Source organism: Umbelopsis ramanniana, assembly GCF_025399195.1.
Source record: "Umbelopsis ramanniana AG unplaced genomic scaffold K450scaffold_27, whole genome shotgun sequence".
Lineage (NCBI taxonomy): Eukaryota > Fungi > Mucoromycota > Umbelopsidomycetes > Umbelopsidales > Umbelopsidaceae > Umbelopsis > Umbelopsis ramanniana.
In genome coordinates, this window is record NW_026252113.1 from 21,988 (window position 1) to 47,661 (window position 25,674).

At 43.3% G+C, this 25,674-nt stretch overlaps 12 protein-coding genes across 12 annotated transcripts; 9 read left to right on the forward strand and 3 right to left on the reverse strand.

The window, feature by feature from the left end:
• Positions 1-909: 909 nt before the first annotated feature.
• K450DRAFT_188212 (uncharacterized protein) lies at positions 910-2,871 on the forward strand. Its single transcript, XM_051584441.1, has 4 exons — positions 910-976; positions 1,121-1,426; positions 1,501-1,873; positions 1,938-2,871. Exons 2-4 carry the CDS (start codon positions 1,163-1,165, stop codon positions 2,747-2,749), a joined length of 1,449 nt encoding a protein of 482 aa, XP_051444634.1. The 5' UTR covers positions 910-976; positions 1,121-1,162; the 3' UTR covers positions 2,750-2,871.
• A 215-nt stretch (positions 2,872-3,086) lies between these two features.
• K450DRAFT_240749 (uncharacterized protein) lies at positions 3,087-5,218 on the reverse strand. Its single transcript, XM_051588981.1, has 8 exons — positions 4,994-5,218; positions 4,871-4,931; positions 4,776-4,807; positions 4,497-4,707; positions 4,327-4,395; positions 3,900-4,253; positions 3,632-3,829; positions 3,087-3,554 (listed from the first exon to the last, which is right to left on the reverse strand). The coding sequence occupies exons 1-8, from the start codon at positions 5,135-5,137 to the stop codon at positions 3,220-3,222; spliced, it is 1,404 nt and encodes a 467-aa protein (XP_051444635.1). The 5' UTR covers positions 5,138-5,218; the 3' UTR covers positions 3,087-3,219.
• Positions 5,219-5,812: 594 nt separating this feature from the next.
• K450DRAFT_240752 (uncharacterized protein) lies at positions 5,813-6,867 on the forward strand. The gene is made up of 4 exons (XM_051588982.1): positions 5,813-6,100; positions 6,163-6,326; positions 6,390-6,648; positions 6,714-6,867. Exons 1-4 carry the CDS (start codon positions 6,066-6,068, stop codon positions 6,745-6,747), a joined length of 492 nt encoding a protein of 163 aa, XP_051444636.1. The 5' UTR covers positions 5,813-6,065; the 3' UTR covers positions 6,748-6,867.
• On the reverse strand, positions 6,387-7,410 carry K450DRAFT_240753 (uncharacterized protein). The gene is made up of 4 exons (XM_051588983.1): positions 7,338-7,410; positions 7,201-7,269; positions 7,000-7,115; positions 6,387-6,929 (listed from the first exon to the last, which is right to left on the reverse strand). The coding sequence occupies exons 1-4, from the start codon at positions 7,399-7,401 to the stop codon at positions 6,762-6,764; spliced, it is 417 nt and encodes a 138-aa protein (XP_051444637.1). The 5' UTR covers positions 7,402-7,410; the 3' UTR covers positions 6,387-6,761.
• Positions 7,411-7,585: 175 nt separating this feature from the next.
• On the forward strand, positions 7,586-10,707 carry K450DRAFT_199204 (uncharacterized protein; the record flags this gene model as incomplete). Its single annotated transcript, XM_051584591.1, has 8 exons — positions 7,586-7,619; positions 7,686-7,830; positions 7,907-8,187; positions 8,257-8,507; positions 8,570-8,718; positions 8,792-9,185; positions 9,255-10,053; positions 10,133-10,707. The coding sequence occupies 8 exons, from the start codon at positions 7,586-7,588 to the stop codon at positions 10,705-10,707; spliced, it is 2,628 nt and encodes an 875-aa protein (XP_051444638.1).
• A 69-nt stretch (positions 10,708-10,776) lies between these two features.
• Positions 10,777-12,028, forward strand: K450DRAFT_240757 (uncharacterized protein). Its single transcript, XM_051588984.1, has 3 exons — positions 10,777-11,161; positions 11,231-11,378; positions 11,449-12,028. Exons 1-3 carry the CDS (start codon positions 10,804-10,806, stop codon positions 11,972-11,974), a joined length of 1,032 nt encoding a protein of 343 aa, XP_051444639.1. The 5' UTR covers positions 10,777-10,803; the 3' UTR covers positions 11,975-12,028.
• Positions 12,029-12,373: 345 nt separating this feature from the next.
• K450DRAFT_240765 (uncharacterized protein) lies at positions 12,374-13,760 on the forward strand. Its single transcript, XM_051588985.1, has 3 exons — positions 12,374-12,896; positions 12,961-13,054; positions 13,161-13,760. The coding sequence occupies exons 1-3, from the start codon at positions 12,466-12,468 to the stop codon at positions 13,458-13,460; spliced, it is 825 nt and encodes a 274-aa protein (XP_051444640.1). The 5' UTR covers positions 12,374-12,465; the 3' UTR covers positions 13,461-13,760.
• A 99-nt stretch (positions 13,761-13,859) lies between these two features.
• K450DRAFT_240768 (uncharacterized protein) lies at positions 13,860-15,038 on the forward strand. The gene is made up of 2 exons (XM_051588986.1): positions 13,860-13,989; positions 14,191-15,038. The coding sequence occupies exons 1-2, from the start codon at positions 13,896-13,898 to the stop codon at positions 14,724-14,726; spliced, it is 630 nt and encodes a 209-aa protein (XP_051444641.1). The 5' UTR covers positions 13,860-13,895; the 3' UTR covers positions 14,727-15,038.
• An 848-nt stretch (positions 15,039-15,886) lies between these two features.
• K450DRAFT_240773 (uncharacterized protein) lies at positions 15,887-16,493 on the forward strand. Its single transcript, XM_051588987.1, has one exon. The coding sequence runs from the start codon at positions 16,270-16,272 to the stop codon at positions 16,420-16,422; it is 153 nt and encodes a 50-aa protein (XP_051444642.1). The 5' UTR covers positions 15,887-16,269; the 3' UTR covers positions 16,423-16,493.
• A 1,057-nt stretch (positions 16,494-17,550) lies between these two features.
• Positions 17,551-23,040, forward strand: K450DRAFT_240774 (uncharacterized protein). Its single transcript, XM_051588988.1, has 3 exons — positions 17,551-18,088; positions 18,166-21,577; positions 21,658-23,040. Exons 1-3 carry the CDS (start codon positions 17,720-17,722, stop codon positions 22,920-22,922), a joined length of 5,046 nt encoding a protein of 1,681 aa, XP_051444643.1. The 5' UTR covers positions 17,551-17,719; the 3' UTR covers positions 22,923-23,040.
• K450DRAFT_240776 (uncharacterized protein) lies at positions 23,040-23,463 on the forward strand. Its single transcript, XM_051588989.1, has one exon. The coding sequence runs from the start codon at positions 23,158-23,160 to the stop codon at positions 23,452-23,454; it is 297 nt and encodes a 98-aa protein (XP_051444644.1). The 5' UTR covers positions 23,040-23,157; the 3' UTR covers positions 23,455-23,463.
• Positions 23,464-23,708: 245 nt separating this feature from the next.
• Positions 23,709-24,401, reverse strand: K450DRAFT_199209 (uncharacterized protein; the record flags this gene model as incomplete). Its single annotated transcript, XM_051584592.1, has 4 exons — positions 23,709-23,882; positions 24,001-24,149; positions 24,238-24,325; positions 24,399-24,401. The coding sequence occupies 4 exons, from the start codon at positions 24,399-24,401 to the stop codon at positions 23,709-23,711; spliced, it is 414 nt and encodes a 137-aa protein (XP_051444645.1).
• Between the last annotated feature and the right edge of the window lie 1,273 nt (positions 24,402-25,674).

Consider the following 25,674-nt stretch of genomic DNA (forward strand, 5'->3'; position numbering starts at 1 on the left):
CTTACACTGTATAATTTGTCATTCTCCGTTGTTTTCTTTTCTCTCGAGGATAGAGAATTGAATTTTGTACGGGGAACTTGCTATTGCCATAGCCTTTGTAGCCAGGTCCGAAAACGTTCAACCCCTGGTGTCTAGCCTTCTTTTCCATGGAAGCAGCTTCTAACTGAGCTTTCTTTGAATGAGCTAGCTGCATGTGTCGTCTATGTTGCACTTCTAATGACCTTTGATACACTTTATCACGGTGCAAATATTGTTGTAAGTTTTTCTCTTGAAGTTCACTGTTGACATTGGTGACAGGTAACTTTTTGTACGGATCAGGTCGCGTAGCAAGAGGTCCTTGAAAAGGTTTGTTAAATACTGTTTTGTCTGAATTGCCTTGAGCAGCACGTTGTTGTTCGGATTGTGGTGGAGTATTGATAGCAGGATCGGATGAAGGCATGACGTCTGGAAACTGCGGTGGAATATGTCCAGCGGCTGTCAATGGGATGAGAAACAGGAAGAACCGTGATTAGAAGTGAGTTGTATATTGCTGTTATTAAAGAAATGGGCATTTACCTCTCTGCTGGAATTGCATTGCCATGGTTGGGTCCATATTATTTTGCAAGGTACAGGGCTGGATGCGTGGATGAACGGAGAGCAAATGTTCACGAGAGAGTCGGATTGAAGTGGGCTTTTGATATTTCAAGTATGTACAAAGGGACCAACGTGTCGAACCTTTAACGTACGTGAAAAAGGGCCAATAGACCTTTTGAAATGCAAAACAGTAGGGCCAAAGCTGGATTTTTGAAAAGCAAAAGCAAATTCGCCAAACCAAGCGATTGAGTCACGTGAACACGGTCGAGACTGCTAAACGGCCGGCCATTGAAATTTTTTGGGTGATTGAAGGCACAAATTTTTCCAATCGTATTACTGATCACCACTGTTCTTTAGTAAAGAAATGGACTATAATCCAGTAGTAACCGAGCAATTGATGTAAGTAGGCAACTCTAGGCTTTGTCAATTATGAAATAGTCCTAACGTTACTTGTTTGCATTTTTAGTTTGGTACATATACTTTGCTTTGCCACCTGCCAGTTTGTTCCCGTTGTTTCTAACCTCTCGTTCTTACTAATCCTCTACAGTGCCCAGGATGTGGTGCTCCCACTCCTCCCAATGCCGCCAACATGTGTGTCAACTGTATTCGCAATGAAGTCGACATCACTGAAGGCATTCCTAAGCAAGTCACACTTCACTTTTGCCGAAACTGTGAACGTTACTTGCAACCTCCTCAAATTTGGGTCAAGGCCGAGCTTGAATCAAGAGAATTGTTGGCTCTATGCTTGAAGAAACTAAAGGGTCTCGGTAAAGTTAGATTGGTCGATGCCGGTTTCATATGGACAGAACCACACAGTCGAAGAGTCCGAGTGAAATTGACAATTCAAAAGGAGGTAAGTCAGATGTCAGCTTGGAGGGAACTGGATCAAACAAATGGAAAGCCTAACAAAAGTGGCCATTTTATTAGGTTTTTGCAAACACCATTTTGCAGCAAATTTTCGAAGTAGAGTATGTTGTGTCTTATCAACAGTGCGAGGAATGTACCCGGTTAGCTGCCCAGAACACATGGAAGGCTATTGTACAAGTTCGTCAAAAGGTTGAGCACAAGCGAACCTTCTTATACCTCGAGCAACTTATTTTAAAGCACAACGCATACAAGGACACCACCAATATCAAGGAAGTTCGTGATGGTATTGATTTCTACTACGGTCAACGTGGTCATGCTGTAAAGATGTTGGAATTCCTTTCTGCCGTCGTGCCAATCAAGTACAAAACAAGTGAACAGCTTATCTCTACTGATATTCACAGTGGCTCAAGCAATTACAAATTCACATATTCAGGTATGTAGGAGATCCATTGAGCACCAAAAGTATTTCGATTTGAAATTTACACTGTTTTCTCTAGTTGAACTTTCTCCTGTGTGTAAAGACGATATTGTCTGCTTGCCACGGAAACTTGCACATAGTCTTGGAAATATAACACAATTAGTCATTGTTACTCGAGTTGGAAACTCTCTACACGTCTTGGATCCCAACAGTTTGCAAACCGCCGATATATCATCCAATGTCTACTGGAGAGTACCATTTACAAGCTTAGCGTCCATGAAGAACATGATAGAGTACTATGTCTTGGATGTAGAGCCTCTTGGTCCTGTCCGTGGAAAGAATGTTTTGGCGGATGTTCATGTTGCTCGTATGTCTGACTTTGGACGCAACGATACAGCTTTCATTGCTAGATCTCATCTTGGTGGTCTTTTGAATCCCGGTGACTCTGTTATGGGATACGATCTTTCTCGCAGCAACTTTAACGATGACAACTTCAACGCTCTCAATCAAAACGAATTGACCGATGTCATCCTTGTCCGTAAGGCGTATCCCAACCGTCGCAAGAAGACCAAGCAAAGAAGCTGGAAGTTGCAGCAACTTGGCAAAGAAGAAGAGGAGATGCTTCCTCGTAAGCAAGACCAAGCTCGTATCGAGAATGATCTTGAATTGTTCATGCGTGATCTTGAAGAAGATCCAGAAATGCGTTCCACTATCAATATTTTCAAGAACCAAGTTGTGCAAGAGAACAAGGATATTAGCATGGATGATGAAGAGGAAGACTTCGAAGAGGAAGACTTCCCTGAAGTGTCTTTGGAGGAAATGTTGGATGAAATGAATCTCCAGGATGGAGAACCAGACGAAGAATTTGTAGACGAGGATGTCATGATGTAGATTTGATATTCCTTCACTGTAAATTACTTTTTGTCTTTTAATAATCTTGCATTTTGTTCCATCAATGAAAAATTATATAAACTGTTTGGTAAAATCATTTCACCATTTTGCACCATTCGTTGGGTATGAGAAAAAATGAAGCGCAATGAGAGACCTTGTTTTGATGGCTATGTAGATGTGTTTTAACAGATCCAGGTAGGTTTTGGTATAAGACGTGCTTGCGGGTGTAGTGCCAGCCAGCCATACTCATAGGAAGCCCTCTCAGAACATAGTGGGACCAATTGTCTCCCGAATGTAATGATCTTTTGGTTTATAAAGACCTCTCCTCCAAATCAACTACGGTAACGCTTGCATACAACGCAAGTTTATGGATAACAAATATACCACGATATAGGAAATACCAAATTACAGAGATGGCAGTTATTTTTATGGCCTTTGCATGATGGTCATTCTTTATGTGGTCTTTGCACTTAATTTTTAACTTGTATCTTTACACCGTTCTCTGAGCCTTTCAGCAGACCGAAACCGATAGCATCTTTTTCAGAATCAAACACTGAATAAAAAGCGTGGGTGAAGGTTGTACCCAGGACCCAGTCATGTTCAGAGCTGCCTCGACGAATTTTTGTATGGCAGCAATTTTGACCGGAATCCGTTACGCCTGTCCACACATCTGCAGGAAGCTCGACAGTAATAGAATCAAACTCGAGAATGAGGGGCGGAAGACTTTTCAATTTGCTGCACTTGACAGTATATGTACCGGTAGATTGCTGGTACACTGCTCCGAATTTTTCATGAAAGCAATCCGCTGCAAGTGGAATAAGAATGAATGTGTGGTTAATCTCATGAATAGTATCAGCCTTTCATTGTTCTCCAGAAGCTTACCTTGTGAAGGAGGCAGGGTAATGTAGGGGCTTGATGAACTGATGGAGGCAATGGCATATTTGTATTGATGTAGCCTTAACTTGTCACCAAACTCTGCCTTTTGAAGACAAATGTTCCATCCTTTAACTTCATTTTTTCTTGGTGACGATAGTGGTAAATAATGTATGTCCCCATCAATTTTCGTTTGATCAATTCCTCCTATAGTATAAAACGTTAGAATAAAACCACTGTGTCTTTTCCAGCAATTCATACTCTCGCTTCGACTCACCAAAAATGAGCTGACCTACAGGAGCTTGCTCATACAAGTGTTGTCCACGTTTGATAAAGCCCGTGGCTGCTGGATATTGTTGTTGTGGTGAAGGCGGATTGGGGATCACGTTGTTGTTTTGCGGCGCTGCTTGCTGAACTGGTGCAGGTGCTGCAGGTTGTGCAGGTTGCGCTGGTGCTGGTGCTGGTGCTGGTGCGGCTGGTAGCGGTGCGGCAGTAGTGGGCTGGACGACTGAATTTCCGGAGGTACCTCCTCCAGTAGTAATGTAGATGGAAAATTGAGGGCTGCTAATAAGACCTAGTTGGAAGGCTGCACTGAGGAAAGTTGAGGGTGCTCCATCTCGTTTCTGTAAGCCTTTGGTGGAAATTAGTATGATCAACTCGCTTAACGGAAGTCAACTCAATATACAATCAAAAATTACACCTACTTGAAGAAGCTGTTGTATGGTACTTTCCATTACCAAATTTGACGGCAGGACCGAGGCCAAAGTACCCATCTATTTGTTAGAAAGTGCGATTTAGTAAAGGTTTAAGGAGACAAAGTTGCAATATCAGGAGCAGTTTCTCCTTCGCAAGTGCGGTATTCAGCTTCTCTTACCAAATCCGTGATCAAAGCCATTCATACGATTGGCTACACCGAAATAGGAGTGTGGGATTTGAACGCCTGCAAATTCTACAGTATCCTTCCAAACCTTGGTATCGACGCATGCATCCCCGTAGGAAACACTATGACGAAGTCCCGTATATTCGATTGACCTGGATCGCCTTGTATAAAATGTGCATCGGTCGAGGCAATTTTCGGACTTGCACTTTTTGTAGAAAAAGCATGTTCTTGTTACTGATGAAAACCTGTCAAACAACAAAGGGGAAATTATACCTGACTTCCTCGTGCCCACGTATAACCTGAAGCTACAAAAAAAATGACGTTAATTATCTAGTTCATGCCATATTAAATTTAATAATTTATCTTACTAGTATCAAAAACGAGCTTCATTTTTTGCGGAGGGTTGCCAATGAACATTTCGCCTGCAAGCTGTACGTCGTTTGTCGTTAATGAGCTGCTTCATCAAATAAAACATATATTTTACTACATACTAATCCGTCATTGAGCTCTTCTCCATTTGCGGCATAGAATGGAGGTATTGTTCGCTTGTAAAGAGGGACGGTGATGTTTCTGGCGACAGCGGGTGAGATAATGAAATGAAGGGCAGTTGCTAGATAAATGATAGATCGCCACATTGTGGTTTTCGATTGGGTTGTCTAGCGTTTTCGCAAGAGGTATGCGCTATATGCTTAAATGAGAGGCAAGAGAAGATGAGATCAGATCAAGCCTTTGCCAAGGAATACTACTTTTTAATACTCTCAACATCGTAGGTGAGGAGATAGGGGGCTTGTTTCATTTTCAAGGAGATTCTTGAATCAAGCTTCAAGTGAGTCGTCAATGTTGTTCTTTTTACGTTTTTGCGATATTTCTTGAAGGGATCAATTTTTTCAGGAGCCAGGAAAAATATCCTACCATTACCCGAACGTCATAGTCGGATTACTAGAGCCCAATGCACACCCCACCCTTTGATTGGTATGCTACTAGTACAATAGAAAGACATTCAATGTGTAAGGAGAGTACATGGAACTATTTTTTTTACCCAGAAAAAGAACTTGAAATTATGATTGCCTTATAGGTGAATTATGAAAAATAGTTCATATGGTATCCGACAGCATGTAGTGCAAGTAATGTCATATACCAAAGATCAAGCGAGCGAAAGGACTGCCTGAATTACTTTTTTGAAGCAGGTCATTGTGACATGAGCCAATAGCCTTGTTTAAAGGAAGAACACATTTTAATTTTCATATTTTGGGATAATTTGTCATAAAATGGTGTTGACCCAAGAATAAAACCTCTTATCCATCCAGGCAGGGATGTGCTTAGATACCAACTGAAGGGAGGCAATTACAATTTCAACAAAATAGGTAGTCGGTTAAAGATTTTGGCTTGACTCTTCTTTTACAATTGCCTTTTAACAAATGGTACGTCTAACAACTTGAGTCGAGCAATTTGTGCTTGCTCCTTGGATGCTCAGGCCACGTGAGATCTTTTGGATATAATTTCTCCAGAACCCTTTCCTCATTATAAAGATCCAACCTCGATTCGTAGCAACCAATGTAAAGTATGGTGGTCCTTATTGACGGCATTAAATACGCTTGGTAGGTTCACATGACACTGGTATGCGGTGGATTCAGCCCTTTGATGCTTACCGACAATTTAGCCAGAGTTGTATTAAAGGCCACAGAGTGGCTCAATGTCAGCACAAGGAGCGGCCCTTACAGCCATTGCAACGCAAAGGACGGCCGATCAGCCAGTGCAATCATTGTCGCGGAAACCGATTGAAAAACAAATCGCACGTCAAATGCACCTGTGCTATATCTTCAGGTATATACGATGTCTACTCCGCCATGCTTCAAGCTTGCTTATACTGACTGACTCCTTTAACAGTACCTAATCCTATAAACGGTTGCATGTGCCATGTCATTGATCTATGCACTTGCGTCTCGTTTGACTTACAAGATACATCTATCTCGCCCACGTCGCCTAATTTAGCCAGAGACAGCAAAGTCGAAAAGTTAAGCCCAACACTCGCGCAACATCCAAACACCGATGATAGTGGACCACCGTCAGTGGTAGATCAAGATGTTTGGAACACTGTGATGGGCGACATTGATATCATATGCGATAACAGTTCTCGATTCCCAATGTAACGTCAGCTTCATTTGAAAACAATACATGACAAAAAAAATATAAAAAAAAATTGTACATTAGAAGAAAATCGGTTGAAGGAGACGGAAACGGGTAGTAGTAATAAGAAAGCTAATACAGATCGGTCTCCATGTAATCTACGCTGAATCCTCGGTCGTGCAATGTTTGGTTCTTGATTTTTTCCCGCTTCTGCTTTGATTCCAATTCCTCGCGCTGTGCAACGAGGATATCCTCAACTGGCACTTGTTGTAAGTTTGTGAAGTCTTCTCTTTCAGGATCCTATGAAAGTTGTCAAGTTTAGACGGCTATATTCACAGTACAGGAAACGACATCAAAATGGCCATCTTACGATTTCTCCCAAAAGAACAACGTTCTCTCCTCGAATTAAAAATATGCCACGAGGTATATCGCCGTAACAGTTACCCACATATATTCTTTCAATGGTATCTTGTAAAACCAAGTTTGCTGAAAAGAAGCATGAGTTTATGGTACAAGAAGTACATGGCGCAAAAAGTCCAATGTGGTAATCAATGCGTGAAAAATGGCATACCAAATTGGTCGAAAGATCGTAGAATGCCTATGAGTTTGCGGCCATCACGTAGAACCACCACTAGTTTTTCTAAAATTCGATCGGATTAGCAATGTAGTGGGGATGCAAAGACATACACTTGTAGCTGAATAACCTACTATCTACGCTATCTACAAGGCCCGTTGAGGTTGTGAAAAATGGGCCACTAGCTCCTGAATTCATTTGCGGTATATGGCTTGCTAGCTCTAGCTGAAAGATTGGCCCTTGAAGACGTTGAGGATGAAAAAGTCACGTGGACATGTAGGGAAAGGCGGGACTGCTAAAGTTTTAACCTCCCCTCTTTTTTTTTTTTTTTTCTTCTTGAGAAAGTTTGCTGTGCTCGATCAAGACAATCCACTGGTCGTAAATGCCGCAAAAAAGAGACAAAAAGTCGTCCAAGGGTACATTACAGTTGTCTTGCAATTATGTATGTTGAATTGTTACAGCCTACTCACATCACTATACAGGACGTTTGGACAAGTACTATTACTTGGCTAAGGAACAGGGTTATCGTGCTCGTTCTGCTTTCAAGCTGGTGCAATTGAACAAGAAATATGGATTCCTGGAGAAATCTCGAGTGCTTATCGATCTTTGTGCTGCACCTGGTGGTTGGTTAGTGTCCTGTCATTTGATTCATATATATATCAACTTTTTACATCAATTAATCTTAATTCATTCCGTCCTGTAGGCTCCAAGTCGCAAGCAAATACATGCCACAATCCAGTTTGATTATCGGTGTGGATTTGGCTCCCATTAAACCTATACCCAATATTGTTACATTCCAAGATGATATTACTACCGAAAAATGTCGACAGAACTTGCGCCAAGAAATGAAGACATGGAAAGCAGATGTTGTTCTCCACGATGGTGCTCCCAACGTTGGTACAGCATGGACACAGGATGCTTTCTCTCAATCCGAGCTTGTATTGATGTCGTTGAAGCTCGCTACTGAGTTCTTGGTCAAAGGAGGTATGTGCAGCCAGTGTGTTTGAGATTCATTTTGATGGAAACAAGAGCTCATTGTCGTACTTCATTTAGGAACTTTCGTCACCAAGGTTTTCAGATCCAAAGATTACAACAATTTGATTTGGGTTTTCCAGCAATTGTTCAGAAAGGTTGAAGCTACAAAGCCTCCTTCCTCACGTAACGTATCTGCCGAAATTTTCGTTGTCTGCCAGGATTTTATTGCGCCAAAGAAGTTGGATCCTCGATTCTTGGATGCTAAAGCCGTCTTTGCTGAGTTGGAACAAGAAGAAAAGTCAAAGCAAGTTGATATTTTCCACCCCGAGGTATGTCATCAGGGAATATGAATGTGGACCTTATATGGTTACTAACATCCCCTTCCTACCAGAAACGAAAACGTCACAGAGAAGGTTACGAAGATGGAAACTATACCATGCACAAGAAGGTTGATATCATGGAGTTCATCACAGCACAGGATCCTATTCTTGTATTGGGTTCATACAATCAATTTGTCTTTGAGTCCGATGAATCTAAAGTGTAAGTCATAACTATCACAAAGAATCAATGCGCTTTTACTTCGTTCGGCATCTAATGTATATTGTAACACTAGATTGCTTAAACATGAATCGACAACGGAAGATATCAAAATTAACGTGGAAGATTTGAAGGTCCTCGGCAAAAAGGACTTCAAGCAATTGCTCAAGTGGAGATCATCAATTCGTGAAGAACGCAAGATGGACAGCAAGGCAGAAAAGGCCAAAGTAGAGACCGCTGAGGTAGAGCCTGCGGATGATGATGAAATTATCGAAGCCGAACTTGCCAATTTGACAAAAGAAGAGGCTGCTCGTGTCAAGAGAGCTCGTCGCAAGGCTAATGAAAAGAGAGCCAAGACATTGCAGCGCATGCAGCTTAACATGGTCGTTCCCGCTGATATTGGTATGGAACAAGAAGGCCCATCTGGCCACCAAAGTCTCTTTGGTTTGTCCAAGATCAACAAGCTTGGCGTAAGTATCACACATCCAATGTACATATGGCAAACGAGCGAGAGTTCTCATCCACAATTTCTATGATAGGCTCTGCAAGAAGTGCGAAAGGGTGACATGACACTTGTCGATAATCTTGAAAGCTTCGATGACGATGTTGACTATCACGTTGACGAGGTTGAAACCAAGCCCCGTGATCCAGATGAATATGTCGATAGCGACGATGGCGATTTTGAACTCGAAGATCAACTTGATGCTATGTACGAGAATTACATTGAGCGACAGTCCGAACGTGATGCCAAATACAAAGTCAAGAAAATGCGCGCAAAGGAGAATGAATGGAAGGGATTCGACGCTCAAAAAGATTCTGACGATGAAGAAGATGGTGACGACAGCGAGACAGGCGAGCGACGCAAAGACAAGGATGAAGATTTCAGCGACGACTCTGACTCGGAGTCGGATGAAGAACCCATTCCTACTTTGCCCAAGAAGAAATCAAAGAACCCACTTCTTGTCGACTTGAGCAATGAGGAAGCTGAAATGAAGATGATTACCAAGACCGGATTGACCAAGAAAGCTGCCATGTTCTTTGATCAAGATGCTTTCAAGGGCATTGAAGGTATCGACCTTGATGGAGACGATGATGATGAAGAGGAAGAGGAAGATGAAGATGAAGATATGGCCGAACTTGACGAAGATAGTGAGCAAGAAGCTCAAAAGGTGCCTACCTTGAATGGCAAGAAACGCAAAGCTGAAGAACCTCTCGAAGAAGATGACGATGAAAGCGATTTTGAAATCGTTGCTGGAGCTCCAGAAGATGAGCTGTCTCAAGATGAAGCCTGGGATGGTAAAGAAGATAAAAAATCAAAGGACGTTAGAAAGGCTCAAGGTAAAATTCATCTCATGCCCTCTTTCCCCTAGCAAAAAAAAACACAATTGACTAACATCCTGTCTTCTCCCCTTAATAGAAATCGGTCTGATTACAGCAGAGGCCATGACATTGGCTAAACAGCTCGCCAATAAGGAAAAGACGAAACAAGATTTGATTGACGAAGGATTCACAAAGGAAGCTTTCCGAGACAAGCGGGCATTGCCTCAGTGGTTCTTGGATGATGAAGATAGACACAACCAGGTCAACATTCCTGTCACGAAAGAGGCCATTAAAGCTGTTCGCGAAAAACTCAAGGCATTGGATGCTCGACCCATTAAGAAGATTGCCGAAGCAAAGGCAAGAAAGAAGTTTAAGGCCAACCAGCGTCTAGAGAAGGCTAAGAGGAAGGCAACGGACATTGCTGACAACCCGGACATGTCTGAAAAAGAAAAGGCTACATCTATTGGCAAACTGTTACAAAGAGCCACCAAGGCCAAACCCAAGAAGGAGGTCAAAGTGGTTGTGGCCAAGGGCAGCAATCGTGGTGTTCAGGGTCGACCTAAAGGAGTTAAGGGACGTTATAAGATGGTTGATTCTCGTATGAAGAAGGAGACTCGAGCGCTTAAGCGGATCGCTAAAAAGAACAAGAAAAATGGCGGAAGAAAGAAGTAGACCAATAGCATTTTACACGGAGTTTAATTATCGCAATAAAAAAAGAAAAAAAAAAAATGAGAATAATACTTTGTCCTTTGTGAAGCTGTTCTTTCCATGTCATTAGAAAGTCTCCAAACCTATGCGCTTCTAGATTCCATTCAGCAGGAAATAGCACAGGTTGCTCAACATCGTCGCAAGGATCTGCCTACTCACGACCTGGTCAAAACCATTCTGGACTCACTGGATATCATTATCCATCGAAGTTACGACCAGCATACAACTGTTTCCATTGAAAACGAAGACGACGATGAATCGGGTGATGGGATGAAAGTCACTTACGGCGATATGACCACAGCCAAACGAATTGCCAGCGGTTGGCTTCTCAAAGTGATTTCTGGCGAGTATGCGGATGGCGACGATGCATCCATGGATAGAGCAGCTCATGTTATGGCTCACTTTTCTGGCCGAGGAGGTAAGGGATATTGAATGATCGGCTGCAGGTGCTTGTATTGTGAAGATAACACCAGCCATTTTTTCTTAGGGGCAGGGGCCATTACACGCACGTGGCACTTTGAGTACCTGACAAGAGACGGCGATAAAGACGTGATGGACATTAAAGTTCATGAACCGACTTTCATTGAGAACGACCTTGGATTCAAGACATGGGGTTCGGCACCGCTTCTTGCCAGGTGAGTGAGTATCTTTTGCTGAGCTCGAGTATTCGAACCACATCACTAAGCGGGAAGCATGACCAATTAGGAAACTGATACAGGAAAATTTGATACCTGATATTGGCGATGCACGAATCCTTGAGCTTGGAACTGGCACGGGGATGGTAGGATTAATGTGTGCCGAATTAGGAGCGCGTGAGGTTTACATGACTGACTATCATCCGAGCGTTCTTAAAAATGTTGCTGGAAACATTGAACTGAATGGATGCCAAAACGTTCAGATACATAAGCTGGATTTCTTCGAGATTGCTGGGTTAACACCACGAACAACCCCTATTGAAGACTGGGAAAATCAAACATTTGATATTGTCATTGGCAGCGACTTATTGTATGAAATGGATCACGCCCTGAGCTTACCGCATGTGGTAGCCAAGTTCATGAAAGACGTCTTTCATTTTCTCATTCCACTCCGAGCGCGTTATCAGGAAGAAGTAGTAACGTTTGAGTCCAAAATGACGGAGCTTGGTTTTACAGCCGTGGTTCAAGAAGACCTGGAATACGAAGAACAAGAAGCTCAAATATCGCAATATCGATACTATGAATGGCGACGATGATGACACTAATTTGGTACCTTTTTCATCCCATGATCGATTCAGCTGATGACCATTCTATAAACAGACATCGACACTACAAAGCCCACTAGACTAGACACTTAGAGAAGTTCAGAGAGCTGACTGACTGACTGAACAAATTCCAACATACCCTGCAACATGTCTTGATTTTTTATTAAAGATAAAAAAAAGGTGGTTTATCCTGTAAGAGTAGCAGATTGGTTTGGGGGAGTTGTTGGGCACGAGACGCATTATTTTGTCACGAGATTTGCTTTTCATCGACATGTTTGGGGGAGGATCCGTGCGCATTACGTTTCTTTTTGTTCGCACATTTCTTGTCAGTTGAAGCAAAACTCGACCATTCACAAGATAACACAGCGCTTGGCTTGTGTGAATAAATAATAAGAAAATTAATTTCGACCCAACGTTTTGTACAGCCCGCCCTTTTTTTTGTTATTTTCCAGCAACTCAACTCTCCTCACGGAATTGGGGCCATGTTCAATCCAATGCAATTCCATGCTCAGAATTACAGCATGCCGTCCATGCAACAACAGCATCAGGACATGTTAACCGGAGACCGCGCTTTTCCTTCGCCCATCACCAATTCGTCGTTGGATTCTCCTCCTAACTCCAATACGTCCGAGGCAGCCAAAAATAATATGCAACCCTTCCCACACATGGCTGTCGGCAACAACTCTACCTCTTCCTCGAGAATGTACGAACATACCTACTCACAACCGTCGCAAACTCAGCCGCGGCAAATTGTGTTTAAACAACACCGACCCCGCCAAGAGTCACAAGACCACACATGGCATGTAGGAAGCGTTGACTCCAATGCATCATCGTCTTATGGAGCGTTGGGTGGAGATAACATTGTATCGCCAGGAAGTACGAGCGCATTTGAAGACGAAGCGCAGCAGAAAAAGTACGTGTAACGAAGAAAGAAAAACTGCTATGATTTTTCCCACTGTGACTAATCCATTTACTAGTATGCAACATTTGTTTGAGAAAAAACGACGACGTCGTGAATCACACAACTTGGTGGAAAGAAGACGACGAGACAATATCAATGATCGGATTCAGGTAAGAACAGACTATTTTTACTTGCAGGCATCGATAGCAGCTGGCCAATTAAGCACATTTGCCACGTTTTTTGTATTCTAACATGGACGAGCTGCCCTTCCAATAGGAGCTTGGATCGATGCTACCAGATCATGATATTTCCAAAAGCAACAAGGGATCGATCCTTAAAAACTCGGTCGAACACATCCGGTTGCTGCAAAACGATGTTACTCAGTACCAGAACCGTATCAATGAGCTCGAGGCCATTGTCGAAACTTACAGGGCACGATTTGGTGATGTCGGCTATGGAGGTGGGAATCCTGGAAATAATCCACATATGATGTCCATGTCTTCTACTCATCCATTGGATATGGCGAATGGAGCGTTACAATCAGCACCACCACCTCATGCTTATCGAACAGGATGATGTGCCCGATTTCTCTTTTTTTTTTTGGACAATCTAGTTGCGTTTGTGTGTACGTTGATTTGTTCTTGTAAACTATCTTTATTTAATATGGTCTTTGCCTTGTATTTTTCATTCTTTTCTAAACTCAAGCCTTTTCTCAAAACTACTCATTTCTTTTTTTTCAACAATCGCTATGTTAGGATTTCAATAGCTGAGAGTGAGTTGTTTTATATCATTATATTCTTCCAAACCAGTACTTCCCCCAAGTTTTCTTATAAAAGTCGTAACAATGCTATGCTCAAACCAAAACCCTTACCCAGGTGGTGTAGAATTTCCATTTTCAGAGTTTGGCCCAGCCATCCTCCGTACCAAATTGTTTCAAAGGGAGGAGACTTTGCAGGAAGAAAAAAAAAAACTTTTATCATCTATCTCATCCCTCGAACCAATCTATTATAAATGGGTTGCTGTAGCTCTCGTCAAGTTCAGGATGAGGTTGACATGGCACATACAGCCTCTCAGCCTCAACCAACCTACCATGAAACATATCAAGGTAAGGCAAAAAGGACATGCCACGGGAAACTGTAGGTTTCGATTCGAGTCAATGAGCCTCCAATGTCTGTCAATTGGGTCGTAGTTTGACATGATAGGCATTAGCTCTCTACTTTGACACCATTGTATCCTACCGTCCATCCGCTCCATGCAAGGCGAATATGAATCCCCGTATTGACTCAACCTTCTTTCCTTCCTCTAGAGCCAGCAGGTGCTCGAATTCAACCTCATGACCCAATGACTGTCCCGGCAGCTGCTACACCTGCAGTGCCAGAGTACAGTGCTCACCCTCCAAGTATTATCACGCGTGACGAAAAACCAAGTTCCTCGCCACCTCCTTTTGGTTCCACGTCAGGTGTAGCTTTACTATCTTCGCCTATTCAAGACGATAAACCGCAGCTTGATGAGAAATCAACTGAAACCCCACAGTCGGTTGGAGAAACAACCGATACACCCATCATCGTTAGACTGTCGATTGCTCGCGATGTTAAAATTCGAATCCCATCCAGCAGTCCCTATATCACTGTTAGCCAACTTCGCACTAGACTATATGACCATCATGATCTCAATATCTCTTCGTCAACTCATACGATTCGATTCATCTACCTCGGCAAGGTCCTTAAAGATACCACCACCATCCAACCTATTCAACCTGATTCTAAATGTAAAAATTCAGCTGACACAGTGTTTGTGAACGATGGTGGCATTGTTCAAGCTTTACTCAGTCGTTCGTCGTAACGAGTTAGAAATCCTTTTTGTATTTTCTTTCTGTCCCATTGCTTGCATCCTGTTTACTACTATCTCTCGCATTCCATGTTCTTTTCTCGGTCTCTTTTTTTTCTTTCTAATTTTTTTCCCTCTCTCTCTCTCAACTGTACTATTTTGTTTATCAGCGCACACTCACCCTATACACCCATCGTATCTTTTCTCTACCCTTTCTCAACCTATTTTTCAACCCATTTTTTTTTATTAAAAGGAAAAGAAAAAATACTACATAAACACACATCATATCTTAACGTGACGACTCAAACAAGTCATTCACTGCATGCATTAAGCTTATCGCAAGATAAACCAAATGGTAGACCGTTTGATCTATATGGATATGTTCTTTCTCATTCTATACTAAATTACATGAACAATTTGTCCGCATTCCACCCCCCTTTCTAAGATGCTTTGCCCCGACGTCGCCGCTCAGAATTCTGGGTTGACCGAGGACATGTTTTCAGTAGTGTAACGTGATCTATCAATAGATATGTTCAGAACCAACCAATGTTGGCTATCAACCAATGAGAGGCCACAGTCTTCAAAGTCAACGGCATCGTTAGAGGTTTATAGCTGCGGGTTGACGACTACTGGGAAAAATTTCGCAGAATCACAATAAGTTTTCTTTGCTACTGGGACTCAGCTCATGTTTGAAAGCACACTCCAAAGGCACTAATCATCAGAAGTTATATTGCAAAGGAAATTCTGACTTACTTGATTGAGGACATGGATGTTTCTAACCATACTAGCCATCCTTCTGTTTCCATGCAGCAAGCGCACCACAGTTCCGTTTTTGCGTCTTTTGTCCAGATCTCGCTCGCTCGCCCGCCCTTTGCACTAAACTTGGAAGAGACTTGAAAAGCACATGTATAGGGCCTGTCACCCAAACATTGAGTGGGAACCTTCCAACTTGCTCGTGGTATATACGGTATATAGTAGAGAAGATGCATCCAGTTCAATTTTCTTGATGCAACCATACTCTACTGAACACGAACAATACGTCAAACCCTTTTGGGTGCAGTACCTCTTGTACTTTAGCCCGAACAGCAGGATTTTCCAGAGTTGTGTATCCAGCCTCCTAGGTAATGTCGTACGAACATTGGGAACTTTGCCATATGTTTTCACTAAGGTTGGGTGGGAAATCCGTTTGCATCCAACGATCCACGTTCCTGAACATTGTTTTAGACCGACTTGTATCCCTCCCCCAACAATATTAAAAAATTGCTGATTAGTGAACAAGTGGTTAGAGCCGTCGCGAAAATGAAGAGAAGAGAGAAAGTGAGATGTACATGAACACTCCCCCCCGCTGCTCGCATTGCACGACACTCACCCTCATGGCTGGATAAGTCAGGTCAGCCCAGATAGGTGAGTGTGATGGAGGTACAGAGTGCGGGGGCAAAAAGCGGGTGGTGGTCTGCGCACACTCTTGCTATCCATGGTCGATCTTGGCAGACGGAGCAGAGTAAGTCTGAAATTGCCTTATTCACTAGTTGGAGCTGACAATGTTGAGCCACTGTAAATGGTAATCAGCCGCTGTTGCCTGACTAGGGTGAGATTTTTCTTTCAGTCGTGGACTTTTGTCAGCATGGCATTCTTTTACAGCTACTGGATGTCATGTTCATCACCTACTATGGGTTACAAAATCCATCAATGTCATTTTTCCATTGCATAATCCCTCGCTTCACTTTCTAGCAACAGTTCCGATTTCCCATCAAATGCAGGCTAACTAAACGCAAAGAGAAAAAAATCTAATTTAATTTTTTATACTGCTAAGCAGAATTAATCCCCGCCACGACAATGAAAGTAAACATTGTGAAAGGATAAAGGGGTTTAGTACAATATACACGAACGCATATAGAAGAATTTGGTTTGATTCCTTAGAACGAGGTGGCAACTGCAAGTAACAGCCATTTAATAAAGTAGTTGGGACGCATTCGAAACGAGTGATGGGATTCGGGTTACTTAGGTACTTAAAATAGCGGGGAGAGGTGTACACTGCCTTAATGATGTATTAGTCTAAAAAAGGGGTTATCTACCGTATGACAAGCCATTCCCCCAAATCGGTTCCAGCATCCACAAGCGTCATTGCGGAATTCAAAACCGAGTCGCGTGTAACGTTCGAGCACATCGTTAGACTGCTCATCAGCATATTCAGGTTTGAAGAGAAAAGGGAAGACGAGTGTATTGAAGGAGTTGGGAAGATAGGTAACGATCATGACAAGCCAGAGAGAAACGGGCGTGAAAAACATTCAGACCCAAACTTTGTAACTGAGAAACCCCCACTATTCACATATACAGTATAGCAAGGCACAATGTCACAGACTAAATACACTAGAGCTTCGCAGCACATCGTAAATCAATCCACTTTCTGATCCATAGTGTTGGAATCCCCTCATGGTATCCACTAGCCATCACCCTCCATTGCATTTACAAAAGAACAATAATTGAAGCCACGGTTTCTATAACCACACTAGACTACGCGCTAAGGAAGCCCAGAACCATAGTGAATGTATACAAGAGTGGGACAATCACATGGAATATAGTCGATGAGAGAGATGATATAATGGTAGTTTCGGTGACGAAGGGTTTTAAAGAAAGTCACCCCCGAAGCGTCTACACTCAGCCAACAACCAGGGCATAGCCTGAAATCTTATATTTTGGGGGGAGCCCTCAGGAGATCAGTCAGTCCCGTCCAGGACCATCTCAATTATAATCCATGTATTGCATCGATCATCGTATATATAATTCCAGCTACTTCTCTCCATCCGAAAAAGCTTCTTCTTTTTTTCTGCCCTCTTTCGCTCTCTCCTCTCTCTTCACGCTTCCTTTCTCGGGGATCATAGTTGTAGCACTCAATTAGGGAAAGTTGCCTTATACATCTGCCCTATACAACTGCCTCTCCCTGTTTCTCCCATCTTTCGTAACCGCCCGCCCCATCCCAGCCCTTTTAAGCCAGAAAGTAGCATACCATGTCGGACGCAGCTTCCATCACTCCAGCCCGTAATAATGCTGCAGAGCAGCCACGGGATGGTGATAGCATTCATAGCAATGAGGCTGAAGAATACTATGAAAAACCACCCCAGAAAAAGCGATTCTACCGTCAAAAGAAATATTGGATTATTTGCGGTATCATCTCTACCATTGTTACCTTGGTCGTGATTCTACTCATTATTTTTGTGTTCTTCCCAATGATTGCACAATTGATTATCAACAAATCCAATATCAGTGTCAACAGTGCTAACATAGCATTCACTCCACCCACCGATGGTACGGAGGTGACAAAGCGTCAAGAACCTGCTCCGTTTATGGCCAATGCCAACAACACTTTTTACATGAAGGTAATGCTCGTAACTTGAAGCTGAGCGCTCACTTGAAAATTATTGGCTGATCCCTTTTTTTTTTTCCACACTGGTAGATGGATGCTACGTTGGGAAATACGGGTCCATTCCCAGCCGATTTGGCTTTCACAAGCGCAATCGTTATTTCATACAACAGCACTGAACTTGGCCGTGTACACCTTCCTGGAGCTCATGTATCTGGCGGCCATGGTTCGCTGGTCTCCGAATCTCTGTTCAATATCACTAATTTGGATGCCTTTACCGCATTTACCAAAGATATGTTGGCGCTTGACAAATTCAAATGGAACTTGAAAGGCTCTGCTACCATCAAGGCTCTTTCAAGAACGGCCAATGTCAATCTGGATAAGGATGTTGAAATTCCTGGTATGGGTGGATTCCCACAAGTCAAGATCACTTCCTTTGCTCTTCCTGGCGATGATCCTGCCGGAGGCATTCAAGTCTCTTTAGGAACAACCTTGACCAATCCATCCACAATTGGTGTCTACCTTGGTACCATTCAGCTGGCTATTGGCTATCAAGGTGTCTATCTTGGCCCTGTTCAAGCTTCCAATGTCAATTTGACCTCGGGTGATAACAATATCACGTTGAACGGCCGCTTGGTACCGCAAACTGATCCCAATAATCTGAACGTTGTGAGCGACTTGTTTACTCGCTATATCGCTGGTGAAATCTCCAATACAACAGCTTCTGGTGTTGCTGCTGCTCCTGACGGTGTTCATTCCATCTCTTGGCTCTCCGAAGGTTTCAAGACTGTCCAGCTTAATGTTGGATTAGCTGCTACTGAAAAGCTTCAGCTTATTCATGGTGTCAGTCTAGGTGACCTGGATTTGGTTTTCACCAATGAAACCGCTTATAGTCCAATTTCCACTGCTCCTCAGGTCACTGCTAACTTTAGCATTCCGTTTGGTTTCTCTCTGAACATCACTGAAGTTACCCAGAATATCACACTTGGTACCAACGCCACAGGTCCTATTGCACTCCTTTCTTCCGGATACTCCAATTCCACTAGTAATCAGCAGACAGGTGTCCTCAGTTTTGGTCTCAGCAATGCTCCCCTTCAAGTCTATCCTGATAAGCATGAAGCTTTTAACACTTTCAACTACAACTTGACTGCTTCCAATCTGTACTCCTTCAATGTCGCTGGTAATGCCTCTGTTGTTACCTCCACTCCTATTGGTGTGGTTAAGTTGACCGGTGTTCCTCTGAACGCCACAACTTCCTTGAATGGTCTCCAGTTCTTGAACAGCACTCCTACAGTTATCAACGGTATTGATGTCACTGGTGGTACTACAGACTACCTTATCATGGCTATCAATGTTACCATGTTCAATCCTTCCAGTGTTCAAATCACGGCTGGTGATGTTAGCCTTCTGATGCAGTCTCAAGGTACTCAGCTTGGCACCGTCACACTCCCCAATTTGACCCTTTATCGTGGTACCAATAACGTCGTGGCTATTGCAAACTTCGACCCCAAGTCTACAACTGTTGGACAAAACTTGCTTACCACTTTTGTGGGTGGTCAAGACAACACTGTTGGTATCGCTGGTGACGCCAATAGTACCATGATTCAGTCTCTGGCTTATGCTTTTGGCAACGTCAGCTTATCGTCCAACCTTCCTGGTCTTAAGAGCAAGCTTATTCAATCTGCTGGCTTAACTGTTTACACCAACACTGTTCAAACCAATGTGGCCGGTACCACCGTCACCATTGCCAACCCCTTCAGTGCTGGTCTCTCCATCACTCAAGTCAAGGCTGCTGTCACATACGCTGGAATGCCCGTGGGTAACATTGATGCTGATATCAGCAGCAACCCTATCGTTGTTGGAGGCAAGGCTACTGCCGCTTCCCCTGCTATTCCTATCACCATGAATTTGGAACCCGCTGCTGTTGCTCTCTTGCTCCGTATGAATGCTCAAAGTGCGGGCTTGGATCTTCAACCTATTGATGCTCTGCTTACAATGGGTGGTTTCAATATTCAAGGACAAGAACAGGTCACTGGTTCCGCTTCTACTTTCAATGGTTTCAATATTTCTGACTTCGTTATCAAGGCTTTTGCCAACTTGCATGTTGATCTCCAGCTTTCTTCGGTCATCAACATTGGCCAATACACTGATACCCTAGCTATCGTTCAGAACGACATCCCTACCAAGACAGATGATACCATCACTTACTTGATCCCTGTAGTTGGTCAACCCATTGTCCAGGCTATTATCAACCAAGCTGCTTTGACCTTCTCAAGTGCCATCCTTTCCAGCCCTACTGACAGTGGTTTCACCGTTCAACTCAATGGACAGCTCACTGGAACTGGTCCGTTCGCTGCCACTATTATCTTCCCTGTTCCTCTCGATGTTGCTTGGAACGGTCAACAGATTGGTAAAGTCACCATGCCCAATATTCAAACTGTCGCTGACGTCGGTGCTACCTTCTCTGTGTCTGCCCAATTCCAAGTTGTCTCTGAATCTGCTATGGCTGACTTCACTGCCTATTTGTTGCTTGAGAAATCATTTGTTTGGGACATTTCCTCCCCGGATGTTGCCGTCACTGCTCTTGATTACACTTTCACTAACCTCATCATGACAAAATCGGTAACTCTCCTTGGCATGGATGGCCTCGTGAACGATGTTAAGATCAACTCCTTTGACTTGCCTTCAAATGACCCTGCTGGTGGCATTCATCTTGTTTTGGATACCACCATTTACAACCCTTCACAAGTTGGTGTCAACCTTCAAGGTCTTGGCTTTGAGGCCTTCTTTGGCTCAGTGGATCTCGGCCCTGTTGCTGGTACCAATGTTGTCCTTAACCCTCAAGCTTCCTCAAGTGTTCCAATGGCAGGTCGTCTTCAAGCTCAATCTAGTCAAGATGGTCTTAATGCTCTTCAAACCTTGTTTGACAACTATCTTGGTCATAAGGAAACTCCTCTATCTGTTAAGGGTTCTTATGGTTCTGGTCCTTCTGGTCAAGTCAACTGGTTGTCTGAAGCCTTCCAGAAATTGACCATTGATAACATCATGTTGCCAGGTGGCCCTGACAATTTGACTCTTATTCCTGCTGTGACCATCAAGCAATTTACCTTTGATTTCACCAAGGGCGCCTATGCTCCTGATTCTAGCTCCAATGATATCGAAGCTCAGTTCAAGAATCCCTTTGGTTTCCCATTGTCGATCACTGGTCTCCAAGAATCCATTGACATTGGTACTTCCGGACAGGATATGGCTACGCTTGCTCCTCCCTACAGTCCCGCCACAACCGATACGTCAACTGGTATCATCAAGACTGGTTTCGAACATGTTCCTTTCCAAGTTCATGACGATGCTCATGAAGTGTTCAATCAATTCGTCAAGGGGCTTACTTTGACTTCTGGTGGTACTATGGAGCTCAAGGGAAATATCTCCAAGTCGGGTGTTTCTACAGCTGCTGGTGACTTCTTCCTCTCTGGAATTAGCTATGACGTTCAAAGCGCCATTCCAGGTATGTAAAAAATTTTCGTGAGAATGAAGTGATATAATTTATCCACTCTATCATCTTATGCTGACCGCTCTGTTCAATAGGTTTCAATGACTTTGGACGTCAATTTTCTATCAACTCTGTTGATGTTACTGGTGCCACTCCTCAGTACATCATCATTAAATTGACCATCTCGCTTACCAACCCGTCCTTCATTACTATCACCATTGGTGATATCTCATTTGATACCTATTACAATAACGTCAACATTGGTCCTACTCTCTTGAACGACGTTACCATTCCTCCCGGTACTCAACAGTACCAAGCAGAGTTCCATCTGACACCAAGTGCCGCTTCAGCTACCACCGTGGCCGAGGTCCTTTCTGGCTATCTGCAAGGACAGGTGTTTGCTCTCACTGTCAAGGGCTCAGACAACTCGACCAGCATTGATTCTCTCAAGGAAGGTCTCGCTGGCGTCAGCCTTGCTGGTACCCTCACTGGCATCAATTCTAAATTGATCACAGGAGGTGTCGTCAAAGACTTGAACATTAACAGTTTCCCCAATATTGGAGCCAATACTTATATCACCATTCAGAACCCTCTGGATGTTGGTTTCTCCATTACTGCAATCCAGGCACAAATCTATTATCAAGGCACCACTTACTTTGAACTTGCTTCCATTGATTGCACCCTTTCGTCGCCATTCACCATTCCTGCCAAGGGTACCGCCACCTCTGGTCCTATTCCTCTCACGTTCGTTGATCCCATCGCCCACTTGGGCGACATTCTCAAGATTTTAGTCTCCTCTTCTATTACCGTTGACATTAATCAAAACGCTACTGTCGTTGTTGGTGATGGCTTCAATGGAGTCTTGGCTTACTCTCAGAAGGGTGTCGTCATTCAGAACGAGATCTTGAGCAGCTCGCTCACTGGTCTTTTGAACCTTACTCAAGTTGCAAATTCAAGTGCTATCGCTGCCGTTGCAAGTGTTGCCAAGAGTGATGTTTCTGCTGGTGTTGCTGTAGCTACCTCGGTTGTTGGAGATGTCACCTCTCTCGTTGGTGGAGTGGCCTCTGCGGTTGTTAGTGATGCTACTTCCGTGGTGGGCGATGTTACTTCCGTGGTTGGCGACGTTACTTCCATCGTTGGCGATGCCACATCAGCCGTGGGTGGCGGTGTCAAGTCCCTTATTGGCGATGCCACATCTATTGTTGGCGACATCCTTCCTAAACCCACTTCCACCACCACCAAGGCCGCCGACAATACACCCACTCCCACGCCGGCACCCAAAGTAAACGCAGCAAAACCCAAAACCACCACCACCACCACCACCACCACTTCCAAGCCTTGGCCCTTCAATATCTTATAAGCGCCTACTACTCCTCCAACCTGCCATTAAAAAAAACCATGAAACGAGTAGGTTCTTAATTATATTTTTCCTTCTTCTGCGCTTTTGCTTGTTATCATTATTCTCCACATTTTTGCCTCATTATTCTTTTATATCGTTTATTATCCCTTTATCTTTGTTATTATCATACTTGTTACGATGGTGTATTTCTATCTACTTACACGTAGTTTTTATTTTGTTTGCAACCAAGTTTTCTATGTATGGCAGTTTTCATTGGTACATAATGTATTTACACCAATGGAACGAAAAAAAGTTTGAACAATACGCATCTCTCCACTCCTTTCATCTCCACTCCTTTTTAAAAACGCTGTTGGTCGTCCTTTTTCTTCCATTTACCAATGTCAATTATGTTATGGTCCATAATAAAGAAAAAGTGTTATATTATTGTATTCTGACGTTCCTGTGCATGGTGTCCACTGTCATGGAAGGCACCGATTCCATTGTATTTCCACGTTTCATTCCACCATTGTTTGTTTTGTCAATGCCATTCTGAAACCCTTACAATTATACTCTCATTGGTGAGCCAGCCACGCTACTATGATTCTCAGGCATACAAACATTGGGAAAAGCGAGAGCTTTAATTGGTTGTAGGAAAAAGAAAAATTTCCATAGGTTTCTATATTTTGCAGGTGGATGGGGGGCGGTAAGGCAAATTCAGCAACAGGTTGTGTCTCTATTACATATGAACAATGGTGGTGGAGTGAATTAGATATATGGCATGGTGTAGAATGGGTGGAGTATGACGCTTTACTGAGATGGTTGGTCATTGTTCGATGCTTTTGCTGCCTCGCCTTCTGCCTTTTCCTTGAGTTTTTCTGCTCGCTCCAATTCGAATCTCTCCTTTGCTCTGACCACCTTCGACTGAATATAGAATGACCCGCCAGCGGATGAGTCGTTGCATTTGAACATATGGTCATAGTGCTAAAAGCAGAGAGAATGAACGGTTAGTCAAGAGCAAACAGTGCCGTTTGAGAAAGAGTAGCCTTCAGAGCTACAGCGGTGGTATCGACCACCCTGCCATCTCACATGCGATACGTACCTTAGCAACCTCAGCCAACTCAGCTTCTCTATTGACATTCAAGATTTGACAAGCTTCGTCAATGGTCATGCCGGTCTGTCTAGTCAGGGCATCACCTGCCGAAGCCTTTGCGCCAGCTCTACCGGCCGCACCACCACCTTGTGCAGCATCTGATGGAAAAAATCAACAATGGTCAGGATCCAACCAAGCGAAATAAAATCATAGTGAGCATGTCTATAAATTGTAAGAATTACGTACTGGCTGCGGCTTGTTTATAAGCAGCGACGAATGCTCGTCCAACAACGGTTCCTACTGACACTAGAATTTGAGCAATGAGACGTCCTGACTAGAAGATTGGAATAGACTTTAGCATAATAGACTGGGTTGGTTACAATGGGTTATTGGCAGGGCATGTTTACCATTTTGTTCTGTTTTTTCTATAAAATGTTTTGAGAATTAAAAAAAACCGACAACGAAAAAACACCCAGGTTCGTTGTTTGCCGTGACTGTCATTTCCAAATCTCTTCCCTGCCTGTGTCATGGCTGATCCTACTGTGTCCTTCCCACCAAGCACGCAACTTTCATTCGGCCCGCCGTCCCCCTAACAAAAGAAAACCTTACTGTTTCAATAAACCGTAATCTACAATATCGCTCGTCTAACTCGAACAACTTTCGCTTAAAAGCGCCACGTCTATTAATACTCTAACGTTGGCAATCAACATAAAAAGACTAGGAGGAATACATTCTTTCGTTTCCCGGCTTATCAACCTCATAATGGACCATCGATAATGTAGGGCAGACTAGACCGAAAAGGTGATGGAACCATGCTACAGGATTAATTGACATAAGCAAAGTAAGTTTGATGGATAATTTTAGCTGTCGAACCGGTTCCAACAAGTATGGAAAAACGTCGTGAAAATAAAGAGCATGGGAAATAATTATTTTTTTTTTCTCTCCAAGCATGCACTATCAGCTGCTTAAGCGGTGGCTGTCGAACCGTGGTTAACTGTGGATGATGTAGGGCAATTAATTTCTGTGCGACTCTATTTGAGCACAATTCCCTCTCCTCCCCAGTAGCATGTGCACTAAAGTTGACAGATGCAAAGCTTATAAGCAGGACAGAAGACAGAAGTTTGGAAAAAGCACAAAGCAACGAGTGAAATACTGCTCAGACAGGTTCAGATTCAGTTATGTGGGGGAAGATCCGGGGAAGGTGGAGGCATTGCCTGGGGCAATCATTGCAGTGGAAACCGATTAACATATGCTTGTCTGCTCAGCTGTGAAAACCATCAGATCTCGATGCATTTATTAGATATTTACTGTAGCACGGACACTGGTGGCGTGTGATGTACAGCCTGCCTGCTGCCAAATGGCTAATCTAACTGAGCGATTCTTTCAGGTTACGTTGCAGCGATAAGTGATGCTTATCCAACCCTCACATGGAAATAATGCGCTCTTCAACATCCAATGCGACGTTCATTCCAATCCGGGGTATGCCCTACCCCGGAGCTTTCTGGTGCCTCCTCCGCCTACACTCCGCTTTTAACAAGCTGTTCCCTTTATGAGTAGAAAAAATATGACTAGAGAGATTTGAATTTGAATATTCTAAAACCGATCGTCTTTGTACCATCCTAATGCTGTCTATATATAATAATGCATCCAATGGTGATCTCGTCCATCATTTTTTTCTTCTCT